Source organism: Notamacropus eugenii, chromosome 2 (assembly GCF_028372415.1).
Source record: "Notamacropus eugenii isolate mMacEug1 chromosome 2, mMacEug1.pri_v2, whole genome shotgun sequence".
In the NCBI taxonomy this organism is placed as follows: domain Eukaryota; kingdom Metazoa; phylum Chordata; class Mammalia; order Diprotodontia; family Macropodidae; genus Notamacropus; species Notamacropus eugenii.
In genome coordinates this window covers 380,062,024-380,086,559 of record NC_092873.1, presented here as the reverse complement: position 1 = coordinate 380,086,559, position 24,536 = coordinate 380,062,024, and the positions used below count along the sequence as shown (strand labels likewise).

Here is a 24,536-nt window from a genome sequence, read left to right as displayed (position 1 = left end):
TTTCAATACAACTGGTTTATTTTGTAATTCATATATTTTAATTTATGAATTTATAAACATTCTGAAATGGGATCCATAGGCTTCACCAGTCTGCTGGTGGGATTTGGGGGAAGCATGACTCCAAAAAGGGTCTATTCTGGTCCACCAGAGGCTCAAACCCCAGCTCTTGCACTTACAGACAAATTTCTCCAGCTCTCAGTTTACCAATTTGTAAAATGAAAGTGTGTCCAGAGTTCCTGGGCCCCAAGTTCTCAGTCCAATAAATAGCAACCTTGGGAAAAGGGGGAACCAAATGGCCAAATGGGAGGAGTTCCTGAATTTTAGCCTCCTATAGAAATTTCCTGAATTCTAGCCTCAGTCTTATGGTTGCCTCTCTAGAAACTCCAAGTTCAAGAGTTTTGGAATCTAATCTTCTAAAGAAAGGCAAGTTCTTGGTTAGTAGTGACCAGTTAGAAGAGAGGATTGAGAGCACAGTGTTTGAAACTGGAAGAATAGCTAGGAAGTTTAAGGGATAGCATGGGGCAACAAAAGACCTGGGATTTGCCCTTTGCAAATTGGCCATCAGGTCCAGCTGAAAGGGATTGTGATTCTAGCAACATCAATTGCAGTTCCCTTTCAGGGAGAGTTCATGGTAAATGGGACTCGCTAAAATGCTGGGAGCTTTCCTTCCTAGCAAACCCAGACTAGTTTTCTTTCAAGGGGATTTCTGGTGCACAAGGTGTTGGTAGGCATCTGCGGACTGTACAGTTTCTGAAAGATAGACCTCACTGGAGACAAAAATTATATTGCTCTATGAACTACTGTAAGTCTTTTGTATCATGTCTAATGCATTTTCTGTGGGGTGAGATAAAGGCTGCCCTGTGTAAGGAAAAATAAAAAAAAATACAATGAAAGAGTAGGACCTAGATGCCTTATAAATCTTTCAGCTTTAAATTTATGATTCTGTGGCCTGAAAGGGGCTGGCATTACAGCAACAGAAATGAAGGCAACAAGGAGGGCACCTTGGGGAGTGAAACCAGAAATGAGGGGGAGAGACCTTGATGTATTTTTAACTCCATAGGGAGTAAACTAGGCAGAAAAGACTGAAAGTTGCATTAAGAAAGATGGAAATTAGCATGAAAGGTTTTCTGGTGATTGGAGCTGGGAGACCCTGGGTTAAAGAATAGTGTTCCCTTCCCTGGAGGTCTTGGAGGAGAGGGAAGTGGGTTGGAGGAGGTTCCATCTTATTAAGGGAGTGATAATACCAGAAGAGCTTTGTAAAAAAATAATAAAACTATCCTGCTTATCCTAGAGTTGCTCCTCTGGCAGTCTGGTTCATCCCTTCCAACCCAGAACACTAGGGCGGGCACAGACTACCTCCTACAATAGCACTAGGCAGTGCCAGGGGCCAGCTCCCTTCTTGGCAGCACCCAGGCCGCTATGTGCTGTTGCTGCTGCCCACTATTTACCGGGCCAGAAAGGGGATCACTTCAGGAGAGGGTAAGTTCCCAGAACTTGAGTCAGGCAGGATCTCAAGCACCGGTGTGCCGGTGGACTTAGGCCTCCATTGAGCTCAAGGCCATAGATACTTGATGAAGGAAGGGATCTATCCCCTGTCCCTCTTAGCCTGCCCCTAAGGCTCTTCTTTGATTTTGTCCATATCCTTTCCCCAAATCCACGGATTCTTTGCCTCCAAAACTTGGAATGTAGAAAACAACAAGAGGTAACTCGGCAAATGAAATTATTGGAGGGCTGAAGATGGAGTTGGGAGTTGGAAAAATTGTGATTTGAGGCAGGAACATGAAAAAAAGGAGAGAGGTTTCAGGGTGTGGGGCCAATCTGGAGCAGCATGTTTTTAGGATGGTAGAACTATATTCCCAGCCCTCATCCAGGTAAAGGAGGGTGAAGGAAAGGTAAGGATGGATTTTTGGAGGGAATCTTTAAGGGTTTGAAAGGTTATGGAGGGACCTGTAATACTGGAGGACAGGCTGTTAGATCAAGCTGGAGGGATGTTAAGCTGCTGAGAAAGGATTTTCAGGTGGGGTGGGAGGTTTGAGAGTGGGGGAGTGGAAGGTGGATTTGTAATTATCATGAAAGTTGTAGATAGAAGTTAATCTGCATAGAGGCCTAGGAAGGGATACTATAGATGAAGATAGTGGTATATGGGGAGGGCTGGAGGGGATGGGTAAAATTTTTTTAAAAGGTAGATGGAAACTGAGGAGGAGGGGGAGTAATAAAGAAATAAAGAAAAAGGGGGAGATAGGAGTAGAAGGGGATGAAAAAAATGGAGCAGGAAGAGACAATGAGGTTTGGAAAAGAGGCAAGAAGTGGGGAGGGCATATGGGAGCACTGACTTTGCTTATCTCTGGCCAAACGTGGGAGAGCCTTCAGAGCAAGGAAGGAGAGATAGGATTCTGAGGTACCCCAGGAATGCTTAGTGGAACTCCCCCATCTTAGTCTTGTGCCCTTGTATACCCCTTGCTTCTGACTCAGCTTTCCATTACTTCCTCTTTTTGACCCCAGGTACCATGGCAACCCTCTCCCCACTTTTAACCCTCTCTGTGCTAGGGTGATTCAGACTAGGAACCAGGACTTATATAATTCCTCTAAATGAATTTCCCAGAACCTGGGTTGGAATCCTTTAGAGTTCCTGGTCATTAATTATACCTGGCACTCATCTAGAGTTTGCAGAGCTATTTATTGGGCATGGAGCTTCTATGCTAACTGCTAGGGAAGATAGAAAATTGGTCAAAATAGATTCTTTTTTTAAATATAGTTTTTTTGGGGTAAAGTCTTAACCATCAAAGAGTATGTATGATCAAATTTGTGACTCATTATATATGACCATTTTGCTGTCCAAAAAGTTTGTACCACTCTACAGGCCTACCAGCAATATAATGATGTACCTCTTCCCCAAGGTTTTCCGACATGAAACATTGAAGGGTTTTTTGGGCTTTATTCTGGGATGTATGTGCACATGCCATTTAGGGTATTTTAGAGCCATGTTATAAATAAAATAGCATTTAGTGTAAGATGTAGCGCTGCCTTCGTGGAGCTCAGAGTCTAGTAGGAGGATAAGATAGGATGATTACTGTTATATACAATACGCATAGGAAATATAGCAGGAAAATATAAAAGTGATAGGAGGTCTGAGGGATAAGGCATGCAGAGTTTGGAGTCAGAAAACCTGGATTTGAATCTCAGCTTTGCACATACTACCTCCTGTGACCTTGAACATGAAACTTAACCTTTTCAGGCCTCAGTTTCTTCATCTGTAAAATAAAAGGGTCGGACTAGGACCAAGGTCAAAATCCCATAGAAGAGTTACCTTTTAACAAGGGATTTTAGGGAATGCTTAATGGGGAGGAAGGAGCATTTGAATTAAGCTTTAAAGGATGGTTAGGAATTCACTGGATGAAGGAGGCAGGGGGAACATTTTAAGCATGGGAAATAATTTGAGCAGAAGTACAGTGGTTAAGGAAAGTGGGTGGCCAGAGTATAGAGTGCTTGAGGAGGACTGTGGTTTAGTGGCCTGGCGAACTTAGAGTTGGTGAGGCCTCCGTTTGATTTTGTCTCCACCTATTACTTGTTCTGAGACTATGGGGGAGTAACTTGATGTCTGGGAGTCTCAATTTCCTCATCTGAAAAATCAGAATAAGAAGGGGAATATGTGAAGTCTGGAACCTATTTCCAAATGGCAGTTGTGAGGAATAAAGGAAACAGCCCCCCTGGAGGGCTTTCTGCCCTCCAGATAGAGCAGAGAACCTTAAATGCCAGATAAAGGAATTCGAACTTGCCTGGGTTAAGTAGGAAGTCATCATATTTCCAGTCTCTGATGTTGAGGGAGGAGAATAGCTAACATTTATATAATATGTTAGGGTTTAAGCATCACAAAAACTGTATGGTTTACAGATACTACATTTTACAGATAAGCAAATAGGCTCGATGTTATATCTCTTGGTCAGCAATCACATAGCTAATAAAAGGTTGAGTCCAGGTTTTTCTTGCCCTCAAGTCCAGGCAGTGTTTTTTCTTCCATAAGGGACTGGCATTTTCTGTTGCCCCTTTCCTTCAAGTCTAAAGGAGAGATCCAGGGATCAGATTCAGGAAGCCATTTAGGAGGGTTCTAGAGGATATGGATGCACAGAGATGAAGGTGCTCTCTTCTCTCCATCTTCACAGGCTCTTTGGGAGGTTTAGGGTGCTGGAGATTGATAGACGAGAGTTTGGAAGAGAGTGCCCCAGAACTAGGAAATTGTCTGAATTAATCAGGGATTTGGAAAATGGACAAGGCAATGTGCCATAGTAGAACAGCACTTCTGGAGTCCAGAGATTTGAGTTCACATTTGAACTTCATCAGCTGTGTAACCTTGGGCAAATTCCTTTACTCTGAATCTCAATTTCCTCATCTTTAAAAGTGGAGATGATACCTGCGATACCTATTTCATAAGGTCTGAGTGATGAAATTGCTTTGTAAACTTTGAATCTCTACTGAAATGTAAGAAATCAGACTAAAAGGAAGGTGACAGTATCTAGCATCTGAGACTTGATAACTTTCTCAGGTTAGTACGTATGTACATAGGGAGAAATTGCATTTTCTTCCATATCCATGAAGTTAGAGCTAATACTGTCATGGAGAAGGGATTTAGGTCAGATAGCAGAAGGGCATTTCTAAGCTTAAAAAACTTAAGAAAAATGAAGTAAGAGACTCTTCTCTCTGAAAAGGGTAAAGTGAAAGGGAAGGGGTTAGATTCCAGGACAGATTTTATGACACAAGCAAAGAAGACTTTAGAATTTCCTTTCCTGGATCTAGATCTAAAAGAAAAAAAGTGCCTCAAATTGGTTCAGTCTGAAAAAATATTCATCTTGCCTAGAGACAGAGATAGACATAATGATCCCACCCCCATTCCCCAGGAAAAATCCCTATCTGTTTAGAATGAAGTGAAGGGAAGTCTAGCTCTAATGGAGTGGGGTCAAAGCTTGGAGATTCTGACTTGTGGTCTTGGGGGTGGGACTCCCACCCCCACCCAGTCTGATCAGGGGAATCTCCTTGCTCCCCCTGCTGTGGCTGCCACAGTGACGGTGGCTCTGACACTGGTTGTCATGGTTATAAGAGGAGCTAACTCCCAGAGTTGGTGAGCTGGCATCCTCTGCCTTGCCTGCACTACCCTCCTCTCTGCGCATCTTCTCCCAGCAGAGGGAACACAGAAGCTCAAGGGGACAAGGAGAGCCCAGGCCTTGGGGGTGAGGGTGGACTGTGGGTGAGGATTCTGAAGACCAAAGCAGAAAAGATGAGTGGCAATCGGAGGCAGCCAAGCCGTCGGGGCCAGGTGGGTAGGGGGACCTAAGGTGACTCCTTTGGGATCGAGTCACTGATGGTTGGAAGATAAATGGAGGGCCCTTCTGGACAGCCAGCTATTTTCTTCCCATCCTTGGGTAGGAATCACTGCTCCAAATTGCTACCTTTCTGGCAGGACCTTCTGATCACTAGTAACTGTGATCTATCTATCTATCTCTCTAGACCCTCTGAAATTCTGCACCAGGTCTTCTCTAGCTTGATTCCACCTTTTCATCTTCCTTACAGAACCGGGAAAAAGAGAAGATGAAAGAAGCCAAGGATGCCCGCTATACCAATGGGCACCTTTTCACCACCATTTCTGTGTCTGGCATGACGATGTGCTATGCTTGTAACAAAAGCATCACGGCCAAGGAAGCCCTCATCTGCCCAAGTAAGTTACCAGGACCCTGAGGTTTGCTTCCTGCTTGCCCTTCTGTGGCCTTTAGGTCTTTGTCCCTCCTTTCCTTTGAATCATAAAGATTCCCTGTTTCTATAAACTCCAACTGTTAGGGTCAGATTCTTATATCTTGTTACTTTCCTCTCTTATTCTGAGGAGTGGGTAGCCGTGGGAATATGTCCAAAGAGGATGTCAGAGGGAGAGGGGGTAAGGAAAGGAAGCATGTGGAGGGGTATCTCCCCTGCAGCTGTTCTTTTGGCATCCCCCCCAGTGACTTTCCTGCTCCTCCTCCTCGGGTTCTCAAATCTGTAACATCTGTCCCAGGAACAGCTGGAACAGTGGGGGTAATAGGATGAAGGAAGATAAGGAATGTGGGGCAATAGGGGTGGAACTAGAAAACTGCCAACTTTGCAGCTGGCCCTGTCAATCCCCTTGGAGAGGACTAGGAGTCAGGACTCTAGAATTCATTTGCCTCTTCCTTCCTATTCATTTAAGCTGGGAATAGGGCGTGAGATCTCTGTCTGGAGAAAGGAATGGGATTATAGGTTCTGATTTTCCCCAATTTCTAGTCCATCTCCATTGTGATAGGAATCACAATCTGGGATGAAATCAAGACAGTTCTTTCCCTCCCTGAGACCTCTAGAAAATGCCTCAGAGGAGAGCCATTTAATAACCTTGCTTCCCAGGTCCCCTCCCCCCCCAAATATGGGGAACCAAAGGAATGGTTTTGATTAAGGACTAGATTGGAAATGCACTGGAAAAGGTTTTTTAATCTGGCAATAAGGGGGACCTTCATCCCCAGTTCTCAAATGCCTATGGAGCTTGGGAAAGGGACATTGTAAGCAGAACTTATGAGACCTCCCCGACCTCTTCCCTAGTTCAAGTGGGGGGTGGCAGAGGGATCTGGAGGTGAGAAGGGATCCCCAATCTAGATCCCTCCAGAGATCCTGAGAAAATTCCCAATCCGGAAGCCTGTTACCACGGGAACAGAGGGAGGCGGGTAGTACTATTTTGGGAGCAGGTGGAATGCGGAGGTTCGATCCAGAGACACCAAGGGGTGGGGGTTGGAAGAAGACTCTCTGGAGGGGATGAAAGTCCCTCAGCACCTATTTTCCCCTGCCCCCCTGGCCCCACCCTGTTTGACTTGTATTTGTGGAAGTGAACAAGGTTCTGGGTATTGTCTGAAGGAGTCAGCAGAGTTTCCGGTGTTGATGCAGTGGGTTGGGGTGGGGAAGGGGAAGCTGGAGGAGGCATAGTGTATGATGGAGGAGGAGAGGGCTGGTCAGTCTCATTCTTAGATTTGGCTTTTTGACCAGCCTTGCTTCAGTGTTTTGTCCTCCTGCCCGCCTACTGTTCACCTGGGTCTTCTCTACCTCAGAAATAGCTCCTGGCCAGTGAGAGACAGATGTAGGGTAGATGTGGTTGGTTTGCCCCATTTGGAAGACTGGACTCTCAGGGCCTGAGTCCTGGAAGGCTGGTACTGCTGAGTTCTTAGAGGTAGGAACCAAGTGGTGGAAGGAAAGAGAAACAGGTTGAAGGTGAAACTAGACCAAATTTGGGGTATTGGTCTACCTTAGAGGCCCTTGAGGTTTACATTCTTCCCCAGGCTAACCTCTGAGCTGCTTAGGCCTAAAGAAAGCATCTACGGTCATGTTCCTACCCCCATTCCCATGGTGGTGCCAATTTGCTGCCTTTGCAACAACCACTCCTATGAGCTCTCTCTTCCAGCTGGCTTTGTGCTCTGTACCCAACCCTGTGCTAACTCTGGGGCCCAGCAGTAGGCCGCCCCCCTCCCTTGTCTCCCCAGGCATCTTCGAGCTAAACCCCCAGAACTTGTTCCCTTCTCCATTTATTCTTTGTTGACTAGAAGAGCCAAGTAGGGCATAAGGGCAGGTGAGGGCACTCCTTATCCTTCATTTTATGAAATGATGAAACAGGAGGCTGAGACCTTGAAGAGGGGGAGTAGATTAAGAACTGGGGGTGAGGGACAATGGTGGGTGGGGGGTGTATGTAATATGTGTATATGTCCCCTCGTTTCACTTTCATTATCCTATCTTTCCAGCTTGCAACGTGACCATCCATAACCGCTGTAAAGACGCTCTTGCCAACTGCACCAAGGTCAAGCAGAAGGTGAGAAGACAGGGAGGGAGCACAGAGGGTTCCAGAGAATGAGAAGGCCATGCCCCTAAGGGTATTGAGCTAGGTGGATGTAGGCTCTAAACTCCTCCAGTCTCCCTGGGGCAGTCCAGACGGTGTGGAAAGACTATCCTCTGAGGCCCCAGTGCCCCTCTCTACCTGCTAGGAACTTGGCAACTTCTCTGGGTAGTGTTCTCCCATGCCTGGCTTACCCAAGGGAGGTGGGCCCTTTACTTGAGCATCAGCCTAGGGACCAGTTAACTAGCTCTGTACCTGTTGGGTAATGGATATTCTCTGTTTGCCCTGCTGCCCTAAAGCAACAGAAAGCTGCCCTGCTCAAGAACAGCACAGCTTTGCAGTCCGTCTCCCTTCGGAGCAAGAGTAAGTACAACCCACTCCCCATATGGTTGTGTAGATATTGGGTTCTGCTGCCACCTTCAGGCCACTCCCTTCTTCACAGCCACAGAACTGGAGGGGTGTTCTCTTGGATTCCTTCTGGCTAGGGCCGAGGGCTAGGATACTAGGGTCCAAAGAAGTGTTAAGAAAGAGGCTTGGGGAGACGAGAACCTACATCCCTACCTTGTTTAGGATGTATCTGGTGGGATAGGGATATCTAATTCTGAATATGGATAGAGAAGAAGTTGTGCCTAAGGCAAAGAAGAGACCCATGGGTCTCCCCTACTTTCCTCATTACCAGTCCTGGGTTTTCCCTACTTCCTTATTCCCACAGCCACCATCCGGGAGCGCCCTAGCTCTGCTATCTACCCCTCCGACAGCTTTCGCCAATCCCTACTTGGCTCTCGACGAGGCCGCTCCTCTCTTTCCTTGTCTAAGAGTGTCTCCACTACCAACATTGCTGGGTGAGCTGCTGGTGGGGTTTGCTGGGGAAGAGGAATGTTTGTCTAGGCAAGTGGGAAGGCTGAGGGAAGAAGCATTTCTGACTCCTTGTTCAGTTGGGGAGATGAGAGTATTGACAAGTGTCTCTCACCTCTGACTTGAGAATGAGAGATAAGCATAGAATAGGGGCTTCCAGGTGTTTCTGCCTCAGTTGAAATACATGTACCCTTTCCCCGTAGGCACTTCAATGATGAGTCCCCCTTGGGCCTTCGAAGGATCCTTTCTCAGTCTACAGACTCCCTCAACATGCGGAACCGTACACTGTCCGTGGAGTCTCTCATAGATGAAGGTAGGGGGCGGAAACAGTTGAAAAGCCAGGAGAGGAGGCTCTGCCTGGGAGGGCTTGGGGCTTCAGGAGACTGGAGTCGAGGCTCCAGGGGAGAAGACACTACTCTGAGGCACCCTCCTGCCTTTCCCCTAGGGGCAGAGGTGATTTACAATGAACTGATGAGTGACTTTGAGACAGATGAGAAGGACTTTGCAGCAGATTCCTGGAGTCTGGCAGTAGACAGTAGCTTCCTACAGCAGCACAAAAAAGAGGTGATGAAGCGACAGGATGTCATCTATGGTAAGCAGGGGCCCCAGGGTTCTGTGGGCCCAGTTGCTTCCCCAGTGCCTACCCAGTGGGTAGGACCCTATCGTTGATTCTTTCACTCACTCCTTAAGGCCTTGTTAGACTCTTTCTGTCCTTTTAATTCAACTTGGATAATCACCATCTCTTCATGGAACCTTGCTGTGGGGCCTAGGACTGTGCTCAGTACTGTGAAGGCTTGAGATCTGCGCTGAAGAGCTTTACAGTATAGGGAGACAAACTATCTTTGTGACCTTGGGCAAAGCATGCTCCGCGGGCCTCAGTTTCTTTATCTGTAAAACAAGGCAGTCTTCTGCCTCAACATCTTTGAGTCTGTGAGCTAGCTCGCTAAAGGTATCATGACGTAGTGGATAGATAGCTAGATTGGGAGTCAGGAAGACTTAGGGTTAAATCCCATCTTAGATACTTATTAGTTGTGTGACCTGGGCAAGTCCCTTAACCTAAGTTGGTTTCCTCATCTATAAAATGGAAGTGACAGTAACTGTTACCTTAAGGGGCCATTGTAAGAATCAAAAGAGAAATGCATATAAAGTACTTTGTGAACCTAAAAGAATTTTGTGAATATTGTTATTATGGCCTGAAACAATTAGACAGTGATACAAAATAGTAAATGGTCTATTGGCCTGCCCTCTTGCTCTTTGACTGACACTTTGACCTGCCTCACCTAGAACTGATCCAGACAGAGCTACACCATGTGAGAACACTGAAGATCATGACCCGGCTGTTCCGAACAGGGCTGCTGGAGGAGCTGCAACTGGAGCCAGCTCTGGTGCAAGGCCTTTTTCCTTGTGTGGATGAGCTCAGCGATATCCACACCCGCTTTCTCAGCCAGCTGCTAGAGCGCCGGCGCCAGGCCCTTTGCCCAGGCAGTACCCGAAACTTTGTCATCCACCAGCTAGGGGACCTGCTTATTAGCCAGGTGAGGAGAGGAGAGCAGGCCTACTGGAGGGTGTGGGTGGTGGGAATAGGACAGACTTTGGAGAGAATTTTTTTCTGCAACCTCAGGGATTGCAGGAGAAGAGGGGAGTTAGGGAAAGCAAAGACTTCGCTTGGAAGTAAAAGGGCCTTGACTATGTTAACTCATCTCTCTGCTTCTAGTTCTCAGGCTCCAGTGCAGATCAAATGCGTAAGGCCTATTCTGAGTTCTGTAGCCGTCACACCAAGGCACTAAAACTCTACAAGGAATTATATGCTCGAGATAAACGCTTCCAGCAGTTTATCAGAGTGAGTAAGACTTTGCTACGAGTTCTACCTAGAACTCCATTTGTTCCTTAACTCTAAGGACTTTCTTTATCCCCAGCTTATGTATTGGCTAGGGAAGTGAGGTCTTTGGGATTGGAAACTCCATTGACTGTCTTGGATCTCCCTGTCTTTGACCCTATCCCTTCTGTTCTGCCCTATCAAACCCCACCCCAGAAATCCCACCCCGTCTGACCTTGCTTCTTCTGGTCTGATCCTGATTCTGCAGAAGGTGACCCGCTCCACAGTGCTTCGGCGGCATGGGGTACAGGAATGCATCTTGCTGGTGACACAGCGTATCACCAAGTACCCCGTACTCATCGACCGGATCCTGCTGCATTCCCGTGGTGAGGAGGGTAGAGCCTGAGGATGGGGCAGGGCCAGCCTATGGGGGTAGGCCTGAAGGCCCAGGAAGCTGACAGGACAAGAGACAGCCTTTGGGAGAAGGACCAGGTAGAGTGAGGGTGGCTAGGAGGGAGACCTCCTCCTTATTCCTGACTTCCCTTGCTGTCCCCCAGGCAATGAAGAGGAACATCGGGACCTGACAACAGCTTTGGGGCTGGTGAAGGATTTATTGTCAGCAGTAGACCAGGAGGTACATGAACTGGAGAAGGGAGCTCGCTTGCAGGAGATCTATGGACGCACAGACCCCCGAGCCCAAGCCCCAGTGCCTGGCAAGGGTCCCTTTGGCAGAGAAGAGCTTCTTCGTCGAAAGCTGATACATGACAGTTGCCTGCTCTGGAAGACAGCCACAGGGCGTTTCAAAGGTCAGTTCTTCGTGACCCAGTGGCCTGTGATCTGACGCAGACAGAGGGAAAGACAGGCAGCTCCTGTCCGACCCTAAAGATAACCTTAGAGGAAGGGAGATTGTCTTTGTCAGTTAAATACATTTATGACCCGTTTCTATTGTTAACTGAAAGATAAACTGCCCTAGGAGCGCATCGTGTCTTCTATAGACCCCACTGTAATGCATGTACTTCTGAGGCAACCCTGAATCCTTGGGGAGCTCCCAGTTTGAGAGACAGTTCTCCAAGGGTACAGATGGATGGAACAAAAAGGTCTGCCCTAAAATCCCAATGCCAAGAAGATTGTTGGGATTTGATCTCCTGCAGGAAGGCTTCTGGAGGAGGGCAGAGGAAAGACAAGAATAGACAAAGAGCAGAGTGGCTACGGTGGAGAAATGAGGGCAGGTTTTCCCCACTCCCCTTCTTCTCAAAATTGGTTTGCTCTGGGAACAGATTCTCATTGGTTCAAGTTGACTTCACCAGAGCTAAACTGGACCTTTGTACTCCCTTTATAAAACTTCCAAGCTTCTGCCTTGGATCTTGTCAGTCTTCACCAACCTCCTCCTTCCTTCCACTCCCCTCTCTCCCATCCCTCCCACGCTGCAGCTAAGAATATAAACCATGGAGGTTAAAAATAGCAAGGCTGGAGAGCTTTATTTTCTGAAGTATTTGACAAAACACCTCCCCTTCTCCCTTCCATGCTCAAAGCATTGTGAGGTCCCTAAGGGCAAGGGGGAAGAAGATGTCTCTCTCCAGAGCTGATTTCCCCATTTTATAGAATTGACCTATGTCTCCTATTCAGGAGCCCCACAGAGTCAGAGGGATGAGAGGAAAAGGTCAGGGGAGGGAACTGGAAAGATTGTGAAAAGGGAACTGTAGGGCTAAAGAAAGATGAAATTGTTTAACCTGAAGATCACTCTGAGATTGGGGGTGGTGGCAGTAAGATTTGGTGCGGATCTTAGAGTCTGTGAAGGTTAATTCTGCAGCAGAAAGGGACCTGCTGTTCTCCTCCACTGACTATGAAACAAGAGGGTGTGGGCATATGCTGCAGTAGGAGGGATTTAGGTTAGGTATCAAAAAGGACTTGAGAGAATTGGAAAGTGTGGGAACTGCAGTCTAAAAGGGAATGGAGAATTTAACTGTAGGAGATATTCACATCAGACTAGATGGGGCATTAGTCGTCCTTTCTAGTGGCATGGAATATATTTAGCGATCCTTCATGTCCCCTTCCAGCTCAAGATGAACCTCCTTCCTGTCCCTTACTCACATTTCTGAAATATAGGAAGGAAGGATATTTGAGAGGAAAGGCAAAGATCAGGGGCAAGGAGAGGAGTTAGGAGCAGTCACCTAGTGAGCAAGACTGGTCCCAGTGAAGAGATGAGAGAAAAGGAAAATCAGGTTTCTAGTTCATCCAGTGCTGACCTGTCCCCTCTCCTCCAGATGTGCTGATGCTGCTGATGACAGATGTGCTGGTGTTCCTTCAGGAGAAGGATCAGAAATACATCTTTCCTGCCTTGGTAAGACCATCCCTCTCCTTTCTTGCCTCTCAGTCAAGTAGGCACCCCAACCCTAAAGAATTCTGGAGTCTCCAGAGTCCATTTTTTCCTTTGATTTGGCAAGATGCCAGTCCCCTCACCCCGTAGTTCTGACAGATCTCTAAACACTTTGGAAAAACAAATTTCCTAGCAAGTCTGAGATGTTAGCTCATTCCTCTTTTCTCTCTCCCTTCTCTGTCAGGACAAGCCAGCAGTAATCTCACTGCAGAACCTGATTGTTCGGGACATTGCTAACCAGGAAAAGGGGATGTTTTTGATCAGTGCTGCTCCCCCTGAAATGTATGAGGTCCACACAGCCTCCAGAGAGGACCGGAACACTTGGATCCGTGTCATCCAACAGAGTGTGCGTGTGTGAGTATTCAAGGGAAGGCCCGTGTCTGCCACTCCATGTCTGTCAGTCAGCAATATTTATTGTGTTAGAAGTTGTGGACTGAGGGGACACTGTTTAGAGCCCAGAGCAGATCTACTGTCTTCTTTTGTAAAGCAAAGATTGGCTAAGTGAACACAACCAGGGCTAAGGAGTTGGTCAGTCTGGAAAGACTTACTAGAAGAGGGAAATGTGAAACCAAAGTTGAGCATGGTATAAGCAGGTAGTGTCCTGGGTAGAAGAAACAGCAAGCATGCAATGTCATAGGTGTACCTTAACTTTTGGCCTCTAAGTCCTTTTCCACCTTCATCTCTGATTTGCCCCTTCTCTCCATCATAGGTGTCCATCCAGAGAGGACTTCCCGTTGATTGAAACAGAAGATGAGGCCTATCTTCGACGAATCAAAAGTAAGCATCATACCCTTCTCACTCCATGCCCTTGGTCATCTTACGCTATCCTTTTGGTTTTTTGCTTTTTTTTTTCATCACAATTACTACCCACTACCCCCACTCAATGCCCTCTCCCACAAGTAGCAGTTCCCTCTTGTAACAAGTATAGCAAGGCAAAAATAAATCCAGACATTGGCCATCTCTGAAAATATGTCTCCTCTGCACTTCTAACCTCTAAATTCTTGGCCAAGAGGTGGGAACATATTTCATCAATCTTGGTCATTACACTAATTAGCACTCTTGTCTTTCAAAGTTATTTTCCTGGTTCTGCTGACTATTCTGCATCAGTTTATATAAGTCTTCCCAGGTTTCTCTGAATGCAGTCATCTTTTCTTATGGTTCTGTCATGTTCCATTACATTCAGATACCATAATCTCTTCACCCATTTCTCAACTGATGTATACTCACTTTGTTTCTCTAGCTTCTTTTCCTATGCCCCCACTCTGTCCCTGATTCCTGCTCATCCTGAACCTTCTGGCTTGGTTCCTCTCACCCTCTTTGCCCTTTGTCTCTCCCTCCCTGCTTGCCCTGTGTCTTCAGCGGAGCTGCAGCAGAAAGACAGGGCGCTGGTGGAGCTGCTGCAGGAGAAGGTGGGACTCTTTGCTGAAATGACCCAGTTCCAGGCAGAAGAAGATGGAGGGGGTGGAGGGCCACTTCCCACCTTGCCTCGTGGCCTCTTCCGTTCTGAATCCCTAGAATCCCCTCGTGGGGAGAGACTGCTGCAGGATGCTATCCGTGAAGGTAAGAAAACCCTCAGGGGTAGGCTGTAGACACACTTCATCCAGAATTCAGATGTGCACACACAGAGATAGATGGAAATACACACAGGCATAAACACACTGTAGTATTTCACCTCATCTCACGTGCTGGGCATGACCATTACCTCCCCTTCCCCCATCCCGACCTCCCGTGAGTGTGCCTCTTACTTCATTTTATCTGACATTCTCCTTGATGTTCAATACTTAGACATTACCATTAGTTCCCTTTCTATTCCGTGCCCACCCCTGTTTCCCCCTGACCTTTTCTTTCCTTTCCCCCAGTGGAGAACTTGAAGGACCTGCTAGTTGGGCCTGGGCTAGATCTGCCCCTGCCCCCCCGGGAATCAGCCTTGTCCTTGGAGCCTGACAGCAGTGGCAGCACCAGCCCTGGGGTCACCACCAGTGAGTACCCAGGGCCAAGGGGAAGTGGACAGGACCAGGAGATGGTGACCAAAATGGGAGGAATTAAGGGAGAAAATGGGATGAGACCAAGGAGAAGAGGGTTGTGGATCAAGAGAAATTATACTAAATAACAGACGTTTATGCAGCATTTCCAAGTGTGCCAAATCCTCTGCCTGTTTCACGTCATCGGAGTGTCTCAGGAAGTCTGTGAGGTGGATATTGCAGGTGTTTGTATACATTTTCCAGCAGAGCGGTAATTCTTCTGTGGTCACCAGCTAGTTCATGTCAGGTGCAGGGTCCAGACTCCCAAATCAGCACCGACTCCACTCTGCCAGGATTTCAGGCCCATGTATTTCTCTTTCCTGATAGATGGTGAAACAAGGACCTTCAACGGTTCCATTGAGCTCTGCAGAGCTGATTCAGATTCAAGTCAGAGGGTGAGTCCTCAGTGTGGCTCTCAGATCTGGCCAGGATGAGCACAAGATGACCGGCCTCTGTTTATTGGGTCTCTGGGAGCCCAGGGGCTATACTATGGAGGGGTAAGGAGCTGAGATATAGTCTCTGATTCCCCATCCTTTCCTTCACTGCAGGATCGAAATGGGAACCAGTTGAGATCTCCTCAGGAGGTAAGATGGGAGAACTAGGGAATAGGATTGATGATGAAAGGATTGGGAGAATCTCAGCCCCTGACCAGAAAAGCAATTAGAGCCTAATTAAGGGTGATGGCAAGAGAGATTACCTATCTGGGATCATCTGACATGTTCCCCTCCACCCCTCATTTAGCTCTGAATCTGAATGTATATGTGTTGTTCCCACTCACTCTTCTATCCTCAGGAGGCCCTACAGCGACTAGTCAACTTGTATGGACTTCTCCATGGCCTTCAGGTGAGTGAGGTATAAGGGACAAGATCTAGCATGATAGAAAGGAGTCTGACTCCAGAGACGAAGTAAAATCAGAATGGAAAGCCCTTGGAGGTGGGAGATGGGGAGACCCACTATCTTCAAGAATATTTCCAAGTATTCATGGCCTGGGTATCCCAGGAAAGATTGACTATACCAGGTCCTTGGTGGGGGGTAGTCAGGAAAGGAGAATTGTGACCCATACACTCTTATTACTCACTCCACCCCAGGCAGCGGTGGCTCAGCAAGACACCTTGATGGAAGCAAGGTTATCAGAGGGCCCTGAGCGACGGGAGAAGTTAGTGTTGTCCCGGGCCAACTCTCGAGATGGGGAGGCAGGCAGGGCTGGGGGTGCCCCCGTGGCTCCAGAGAAGCAGGCCACAGAACTGGCCCTGCTGCAACGACAACACGCCCTGCTGCAAGAGGAGCTCCGCCGATGCCGACGTCAGGGGGAGGAGCGGGCAGCTGAGGCAGGCGGGCTGGAGGCTCGACTCCGGGAGAGTGAGCAGGCCCGAGCCCGGCTGGAGCGTGAGGCAGAAGAAGCAAGAAGGCAGCTGGCTGCCCTGGGCCAGACCGAGCCACTCCCAGCTGAGGCTCCCTGGGCTCGACGGCCTCTGGACCCCCGGCGGCGAAGCCTTCCCGCGGGAGATGCCCTCTACTTGAGCTTCACACCTCCTTCCCAGGTGAGCAGCCCCTCCCTTGTACTTTGATGAGAAGCCGCTGATACCCAGACATTGGAGAACCTAAAATAAGTAGGTTATGCTGGGCCTCATTAGCACAGAGGGGATGCTTACTCAGTTATGGGCTGAACTGGCCTGGACTTCCTTCCATCACACCAGACTGAGAAGAGATTGAGTGGTAGGCCTGAAAGAAATCCTAAGGTATTTCCTGAAAAGGTGTTTGGTTTTTGGAGCAGATGAGCCAAGAGCAAGCAGAAGAGGGGGAGGGAGCACAGAGTAGGCCGTTGTGTGGAGTTAAGCTGGCAGGGCAGCCTGGATCACTAGCTTGCCTTCTTCCCCCACCTACTAGGTTGTGCCCCAGATATGCCGAGGCCACGACCGCCTAGATCTGCCTTTGTCCACCCGTTCTATTCATCGTACTTTTGAGGACCGAGAGGGACCTGAGCTAGGCAGTCCTGAGGAGCGGCTTCAGGACAGCAGTGATCCTGATACTGGCAGTGAGGAGGAGAGCTGTTGTAGTCGCTTGACTCCCCCACATAGCCCCCGAGGTAAGTCTCTGAAAGGTCGCAGGGAAGAGAGCTAGATGTGGAGATAGTAGAGGACAATGCAGGAGACTCCCTTCATTTTTGTCTCTGCTTGCCTCAGCTCAGTGGTGGGTCCTTGAATGGCAGTGCTTATGATCATTCTACTGACCGAACAAGATCCCTGGGGGTTGGGGCAGGCTCATCTTCCTGTTTTGTCAGGTGCTGATTGGATAGCAGTACCCTGGGAGGCAAGTTTCCTGTTTTATCTGTGATTGGTTGACCACAGGGCCTCCCAAGAGGCAGGAAAGCTGGAGGTGGTGGGTATTTCCTCTCTGGGCTCCAGCCTATTGTTTACCCTCTCTTTTTGCAGATTTTCCCCGCATGCAGGACATCCCAGAGGAGAGCGAGAGTCGAGATGGAGAACCTATTGCCTCAGAAAGTTAAAGGGGCTCTTCCCCCCTTCCTGATTTCCTCTAGGGCTATTACTGGAGGATGAAGAGTTGGGGGAGTTGCCTTTGGATGTCCGTATTACATAGGTGAGGGGGACACCTAATAGGCTGCTGTGTCCCCCACCCCCCAGAACCGCAACTAAGGAAGAGCAGGGTTGCTAGAGGGGGTCAGAAAGCTGTGGGATATGCCCTCTGGTGGCATCCACAAGCAGCACCACAGATGCCAATTTTTCAAACCTCTCCTCATCTGGAAAGATTTATTTATTTATTGTTTATTAGGTGGGTGGGAGGGAGGGACTTAAAGGACCAGGGACAAGGGAACCAAGCCATAAAGGGACAGAAAACTTGGCCCTTTAACACTACTGGGGGAGGGGGGAGGGAAGACCAAACAAGGGTTAACCCTTCAGTTACTGGGCTGCAGCCCAGCACCCCTCACCCTCATATTTAAGTGGGGGCCAAAATGACCAGAACTCTTCTGCCCTTTAAAAAGGGATATGAACAGGGCAAGTGTCCCTCCCACTACAGACCTCCTAATGCTGCTCATTCCAACCTCCATTGTAGCTCCTGGGGGCATCCAGGGTGTCTAGGAACCCAGAGTGGTCTGGAGTAGACATTGGGGTGGGACCAGTGGTAATGGTGAGAGATCCATTGGGACCACAATGTTTTGGTGTTGTTTTTTTTTTGTTTCATTTTGTTTTTTTGTACCAAAGCTGACTGCACGTGTTTTATATTTTTAAGAGAAGATCGTAGGCAATTTAGAAATGCTGACTCCATCTACCCCATGTCTCAGAAGAAACTTGGGGAGTGAGGTTGGGCAACAGTACTTGCTCACCATAATCTGCTCTGGTGGGGGACCTTTCTTGGCTTCTCTCACCAGCCTACCTCCACTCAACCAGTTGGGAATGCATCAAGGAGGTGTAGGAAATATCTGGGGGCCCTGTGGTCTGGTTTGAAGACCAATCTTGAATTTTGGTTTGGGGGATATTATTAGCAAGTGTCAAATACCCTCCCTTCTGGGCCCCAGCACTTTTCGGATGATTTGATTGTAAAAAGACCAAGCACACAGAATTAAAGACATGGAACCCCATAGACTTGATTTTGTTGTACATAGGAAAATGAAAATTAAAAGGAGTTTTGGGCCAGAAAATAATCTGTGTTTGAAGGCAAGTTCTCTCTTATGGGTAGTTGGGGTTCACAGTGAGAGAACTTAGCCAGGTTTGAGCTGCTGACCTACATGTAGACCATCTTTAGAGGGCTCTTCCATAGTCAGTCCATCTCCCTTCATATAGAGTTCAGTTTAATGAATAATCCACAAGTATTTCTCTAGCTCTTCCATGTACCAAGCACTGGGGATATAAAACAAAACAATATTACATTACACTTGGGGGGGACAGTGTATAAGGAGACACAGAATCGATGGGAGCTATTCCAGCCTCACTCTCTAGTACCCTATCCTTCCTACCAAAAGCCCTTAGGTGACTTCGCTAAGATGGCTCCCACCCTCAAGCAGTGTTCGAGTGCTGTCTGTTTGCTCTTTGCCCCGCCAAGGAGCAATTGTTTGTTTTTTCACTTCTCATTTTCTGGTCCTTTATCCTTCCTGTTTCTGGGCAGTTTCATATTCTAGGTTAGGAGTGATGAGAGGAGGCGCTGAGAGGTGGGTCTCTCCCCTGCTACTTCTCCACCCCTGCCTCGAAATAGTCCTGGGGCCTTTTAAGGACCCAGAATCTGAGGTTGAAATTGAGTGAGGCTCAGGGTCCTGGCCTGCTGTCTTTAGCATTCTTCCTAAAAAGTACCAGAGTTCAAGATCTGTTGGTATATTTACATTACGCTTTTCTTGATTCAACTAAAATTTTCCAATTTGAGGTTAGTACAATTTAAATGGAAATAGGAGTAGAAAATTAGGAAAAATGGCCTGTGCAGGTGAGTTGGTGACATCCTGGATTAGTTGACAAGATAGAAGTGCAGAAGCAGGCGCAAAATAAATAAGGTATAACCCCGATACAGGGAGAGGTGTGGGCTGGCAAAAGCCTTTAAGTAAGTATATGGAAAAACACCACACCATGGGAAGTTTAGAAACTAGGAACCTGCTTTATTTCCTTATTTGACCCTACATCCTATTGCCCCTTACTGAAATCCTTTTAAGCCTAATCCCAGAAATCTCCTTTTCAATAACATTTGCTCCAACCCCCTCCTAGAGAGGCCCCTCCCCACCATTCTGGCCCAGATTCATCGGAGAACTAGAAGGGACCTTCACTTTTTAGCCCTTCAATTTACAGATAAGAAAATGGGCCAAGAGAAGGTCAGGGGTTTGCCCAAGGTCACATAGATGGTCTCTATAGGAGGGTGTTTTCACTCCAAATCCAGGCCAGTTAGCTCTTCCCTAGCTCCTCCCCTTCTAACACTTTAGAAAGCTTCCTTTGATCCCATCCCTCCTGTTGTAGAATCACCCCACCACCTCTTGGGGAACCAGGAGCCCAAATGGCTTCCCCTATAGAGGCCTCCTTTGCATTCCTTCCTCCCCACCTTCCCACCAGTATACACAAGTTCCTTCCAGTCCTAGGCCACACCCCCATAGCTTGCTCCTTGTTTTCATTTATCAATATTGACCATAAAACAGAGTGGAGCCAGTATCTAGTTGGTACTTGGTGTTTAGGTATAGCCCTCAGAGGAACTGCTGGGCTACAGAAAGAGTTGAACTAAGGGGCCAGGGGAGAATTTCCCATTTTGAACTAAGAATGAACATAAGAATTTTGGAGCTGAGCTTCAACACAGAAATGAGAAAATTAAACACCAGTTATACTTCATTAGTAGTATTGCTTAACAAGTTGCAATTTTAGGTTACTGTTTAATGCACTTTTTGCCAAGAACTAGACAGAGATGAAGTCATTTGGGACTCTAGAGGTCATCTGTTTACTCCAGAGTTTTGCCATTCGATGGCATTCAAAAAGTACCCCTGTCACATACCTACAGAAAACAGGGGGGTCTCCTTTTCCTTCTCATCTTTCCTGTTTTAGGACCCTTGCAATTTAAAGGTCTCCATGATTCCAGTCTCCCATGTTGTGATCCAGTAGATAATTCATATCTTACTGACTTCTCACTGTCCACCCTTCCCCTAAGAATCCACCGAATGTTTTAGGGGGTGGACATTCATTTCTTTTCTGAAAGTCTTCAGGGAATAAAAAAGCATCTCAGAGCTCCTTTTACCCTCCTCCTCTTCTTTCTTCTCTTTGGGCTATGCAAGGGAAGTGAGGAGAGAATGGAGGGGAAGATTATTCCCCAGATGCTATTTGCTCTCCTACCGAGTTTCCACCCCCACCCTCTAAACCCATCCTACTCCAGCTGCCCTTTAAAGAGATTGCAGCCAGATAGGAAGCTAAAGACTCAGTTCCCTTCTTCTCCCCCTCTCCCACTTTAATGTTCCTGGAGGATTTCAGGCTTGGGCATTCCTGTTGGCAACAGGTCTCTGTAGTAATCCCCAGGGAGAGGGATAACCTAATCCTGCAGGTTGTGTTTCCCGTAGACAGTATGGTAGAGCCAAATGAGCACTGAGTTCAGGGGAGATCCAGTCTTCGTAAGTTACAATTTAAATAATGTAGGCAAGTCAACTTCATCTATCTAGGTTTCCATTTGCCCATCTGTGAAACGAGGGGATTGGACAGCCTCTACAGCCTAACAGCTGTAAATCTATGACCTTGGTGTTGTCCAGTCATAGCTAATGTTCAAGGACAAGGGGGACACTCTAGTTTGGAGGTTGGATTTTAGCTGTAACTGCTGAAAACTGTCCTAATTGAAGGTGGGCAGAAAGAAGGGGGGAAGGAACTAATAGGGAGCTAGTCATCAGCCAGAACTGGTCATAGACCTCTCGCCCTTTTGAGCTGGGACTACTGAGGTTTACTTCATGGTGGGAAAACAATACTACTGTAGGGAAAAGTCAGGAAGGACTAAGTCAAGAATACCTCCCCAAACAGAGCAGTGGTGCCACTGTGTGAGGTAGAAACACAGAGATGGTAAAAAACCAAAAAGTTTATTCATCACTATTCCCCTTCTCTTTCCCTCCACCCCCACAATGGAGACCTAGGTTTTCTTGGTACCCAATCCTTGGATTTTGAGCTCATCTACTCCACCCTAGAGGGAAGTTAAGGATCAAAGATCAAACATCCCAAGGTGTCATGGCCTGACAGAGTTTGAGTGCCAAGGTCTGGTATCCTGTAGATGCTAGGAAGGGAGGGAGATATAATTTATATGATGCAAAGTCTTCTTGTTTCTGTACTCCCCTTATCCAGGTCAGTGAGAGTGGTAGAAAACCCACTGCCCTTACGGGTGTCTACCACCTCCTGCTGTCTCCTCTTTTGAAGGGCTACTTGCTCTGGCTGGGCTTGTCCCCTACCAGGCAATTGTACCCACAGCCTGCTCAGAGCTTTGCCTAGTGCCCGCCGGGACTCCGGGTGCAGGAAGCAGTAGATCACAGGATTGAGGCAGCTGTTACTTCGTGCCAGGCAGACTGTAAGGGGGAAGACATAGGTGTGAAGGGCATAGTAGGTGCTGTCCCAAGGCACAATGGGACCCCCCCAGGGTGTGACAACATGATTAGGGAACCAGCAGAGGAAAAAGGACACAATAATAATCCGGATAGAGCGGGTCACCGCTCTGTCCCTTTGTCTCAGGTGCTGCCGCCGAAGGAATGCCAGCAACATCAGAGAGCTCATTGCTATGATACTCAGAGGCACCACAAAAGCCAACAGAACTCTTTGTAAGTGGTAAGCGCCCAGCCATCGAATACTAGGGAAACGGAGCAGGCACAGTCGAACTCCCTCCACTTCATCTTCAACCCCAAAGACTGCTGTGGGGACTGCTGCAGCAGCAGCAGCCACCCATGCTACCAGACTGATCCCAAAGCCTCGGGAGCATGAGAGGCAAGTTCCCGGTCCAGCAGCCATGGCCACCATCCAGTATCGGACAATGCTGAGAGCAGTGATGAGGAAGACACTAGCATAAACGCTGAGGAACGTGCCTGTCAGAATCACCTTGCAGAGAATGCCTCCAAAAGGCCAGTGGAAATCCACGGCATACTCAGTTGCCCAGAAGGGAGAGGTGAAAGGCTAACCCCAGGTCAGCCAATGCCAAGCTGAAGATGAAGGTGTCAGTTGTTGGACGTGACGCCCGTGGATTACACCCACCTAACACCCATAGTGCAGCCAAGTTGCCCAGGAGAGCTATCACTCCCACTAGTCCATAGGCCAGGGCAGCTATGACTCTAAGTGCCAGGTAATCAGCTGTTACTGCAGCATCATCCATGCTTAGCACTGCACCATTGGAGACATTGGCCCAGAAGGACACAGGCAGTGGTGTGGAAATATTGGGTGTGGACATCTTGAGGGTATCAGCTGTCTGTTGTGCCTGAGTAGCAGTGCCAAGATAGATGACTGCCAGATACGAAAGCCGGAAAGAGGTGGGACTATTTCACTAAGCAGCTCTAAGTTTATGTTGTTTTTACAGCTTCAACTTGCCAGCAACCCCAGGCCACACCCACATCTTTGGGGGTGAGATATCAATGGGACACCACCCCTTCCCTGTAGGTCAAGGTTGGTGATAGGTGGGGCAGGACAAAGTAGATAGCCTCCCCCCACTACTTCAAGTGAACAAATTAGAATTTTTGTCCTCTTGATGAAGGGAAGCGCTGGGAAAAAAACTGGATAGGGATGGAGGATAGAGGGAGTTCCAGAGCAAAAGGAAAACCAAGAAGGTGAAGGAGTTCAGATTGCAAGTTTTACTTCTGAGTTAAGAACAATAATACCTTGGCTTATCCCTGGCTCTCTTTCCTGGGGACAGGACGATGATCCAAAGATAACTAGTCTCCATCTGCCTCTAACATGGGATCTAGTATCTTCCCCCTACCTTTGCCTGAAAGTGATTGAATGAGAGGGGAATTGAATTGGGGGAGGGGGTGTCTTAAGGGTCATCTAGCAATTTTCCCAACATCAAGGAGCAGTACCCTCTCAGACACTGCCTGACATTAACCTGAGGAATTAGTCCTTAAAGGGAACAAGGAAAGGAGAGGAAGACCTTGGGCTCCTTTGTTGACCACTCGACTTTTGGTACTGCCTCTGACTCCAGGGATATTCCTTTTCTGCAGATTCCCCTTCTTCTAGATCTGTCTCTGTGGAGACAGAGCCCGGCGGTACCTGGTCTAACACATACAAACCACCCTGATGAAAAGGCTGTTTTCAGAAACCTACCAACTGGAACACCAAGCTTCTTTCCCCCCACCCCCACTCTGAAAAGGAGAAAGGAAAAGTTACTGGGGGAAAGCCACTGTTAGAAAATGAGGAGATAAGGAGTTGAGGTTCTGGAGGAGAGGGTGAGGTCATTTTGTTCTCATAGACTTCCATCTACACCCTTCTAGCTCCCCTTCCTCTCCTCCTTTCCCATCCCTCCCCCACCCTCAACACAGATGTTAATTAAGATAAAATTTGATGATTAGATCTCTGAAAGCTGGGGAAGGAGAGGTTCAGGATAATAAATCTGGGATGGGCCACCCAGTGAGCCAGTAAAGAACAGCCTGAGCTCCTGGTCAGACCTGGACTGGGTTTCAAGACACCCGAGTTTCTTAGGTTAGGGAGAAGAAGGGATGGGGTGGAATGAGAGATGATGGAGGTGAAGTTTTCATGCCCACATTTTAGGAACCCTCTCCGCCCCTCCTACAAGAAGCCTCTGAGACTTGTCTGTAGAAATGTCTTTGTGCCAGTTACTTGGCTTTGTGGATTATCTCGATTTCCCTCTTCCCTGTCGACTCCTACCATGGCAGAAAGGGAAGAAAGAGGTGATCTTCAGCACCTGAGTCACCCACCACTCATTTTTTCTACCTTGTGGACTCATGAGCAAATAATAATTCAAAAAGTCAAGTAAGTAATTCATGGTCCCTAGTTACACATAAACCAGGTACTTTGGTTTAGTAGTGAAGGTACACATTAAATTGGTTGGATGGCTGATAGGCAAAGAGGCTAGGGTTCCCTTCTACTGTCTCCTTCAAAGGGCTATTCCCTCTTGTCATTTTCGAATGCTCCTTTTCATTGGTTTCATTTGGTTTTT

General features: G+C 47.7%; 2 protein-coding genes across 11 annotated transcripts in view; one reads left to right on the top strand and one right to left on the bottom strand.

Moving 5' to 3' along the window:
* The window catches only part of ARHGEF2 (Rho/Rac guanine nucleotide exchange factor 2), a 41,675-nt gene extending 23,141 nt beyond the window's left edge, over positions 1-18,534 (top strand). For 8 of the 10 annotated variants that reach the window (XM_072637832.1, XM_072637834.1, XM_072637833.1 and 5 more), the window contains 21 exons: positions 5,563-5,707; positions 7,776-7,843; positions 8,167-8,230; positions 8,580-8,709; positions 8,926-9,035; positions 9,168-9,314; positions 10,007-10,257; positions 10,437-10,562; positions 10,807-10,924; positions 11,096-11,344; positions 12,803-12,879; positions 13,100-13,269; positions 13,625-13,692; positions 14,275-14,475; positions 14,775-14,894; positions 15,264-15,331; positions 15,485-15,520; positions 15,729-15,779; positions 16,025-16,477; positions 16,824-17,022; positions 17,369-18,534. In XM_072637832.1, the coding sequence (XP_072493933.1) occupies positions 5,563-5,707; positions 7,776-7,843; positions 8,167-8,230; positions 8,580-8,709; positions 8,926-9,035; positions 9,168-9,314; positions 10,007-10,257; positions 10,437-10,562; positions 10,807-10,924; positions 11,096-11,344; positions 12,803-12,879; positions 13,100-13,269; positions 13,625-13,692; positions 14,275-14,475; positions 14,775-14,894; positions 15,264-15,331; positions 15,485-15,520; positions 15,729-15,779; positions 16,025-16,477; positions 16,824-17,022; positions 17,369-17,442 (2,925 nt within the window). In that variant the 3' untranslated portion in view covers positions 17,443-18,534. Of the gene's footprint in view, positions 1-1,108; positions 1,480-4,993; positions 5,309-5,562; positions 5,708-7,775; positions 7,844-8,166; positions 8,231-8,579; positions 8,710-8,925; positions 9,036-9,167; positions 9,315-10,006; positions 10,258-10,436; positions 10,563-10,806; positions 10,925-11,095; positions 11,345-12,802; positions 12,880-13,099; positions 13,270-13,624; positions 13,693-14,274; positions 14,476-14,774; positions 14,895-15,263; positions 15,332-15,484; positions 15,521-15,728; positions 15,780-16,024; positions 16,478-16,823; positions 17,023-17,368 lie in introns of those variants that run through there. The other 2 variants (XM_072637836.1, XM_072637837.1) reach the window with 2 other exon arrangements.
* A 2,369-nt stretch (positions 18,535-20,903) lies between these two features.
* On the bottom strand, positions 20,904-22,917 carry RXFP4 (relaxin family peptide/INSL5 receptor 4). The gene is given in 2 exon segments (XM_072637840.1): positions 20,904-22,543; positions 22,545-22,917. Coding segments are annotated over 2 exon segments (1,131 nt in total). The 5' UTR covers positions 22,818-22,917; the 3' UTR covers positions 20,904-21,685.
* Between the last annotated feature and the right edge of the window lie 1,619 nt (positions 22,918-24,536).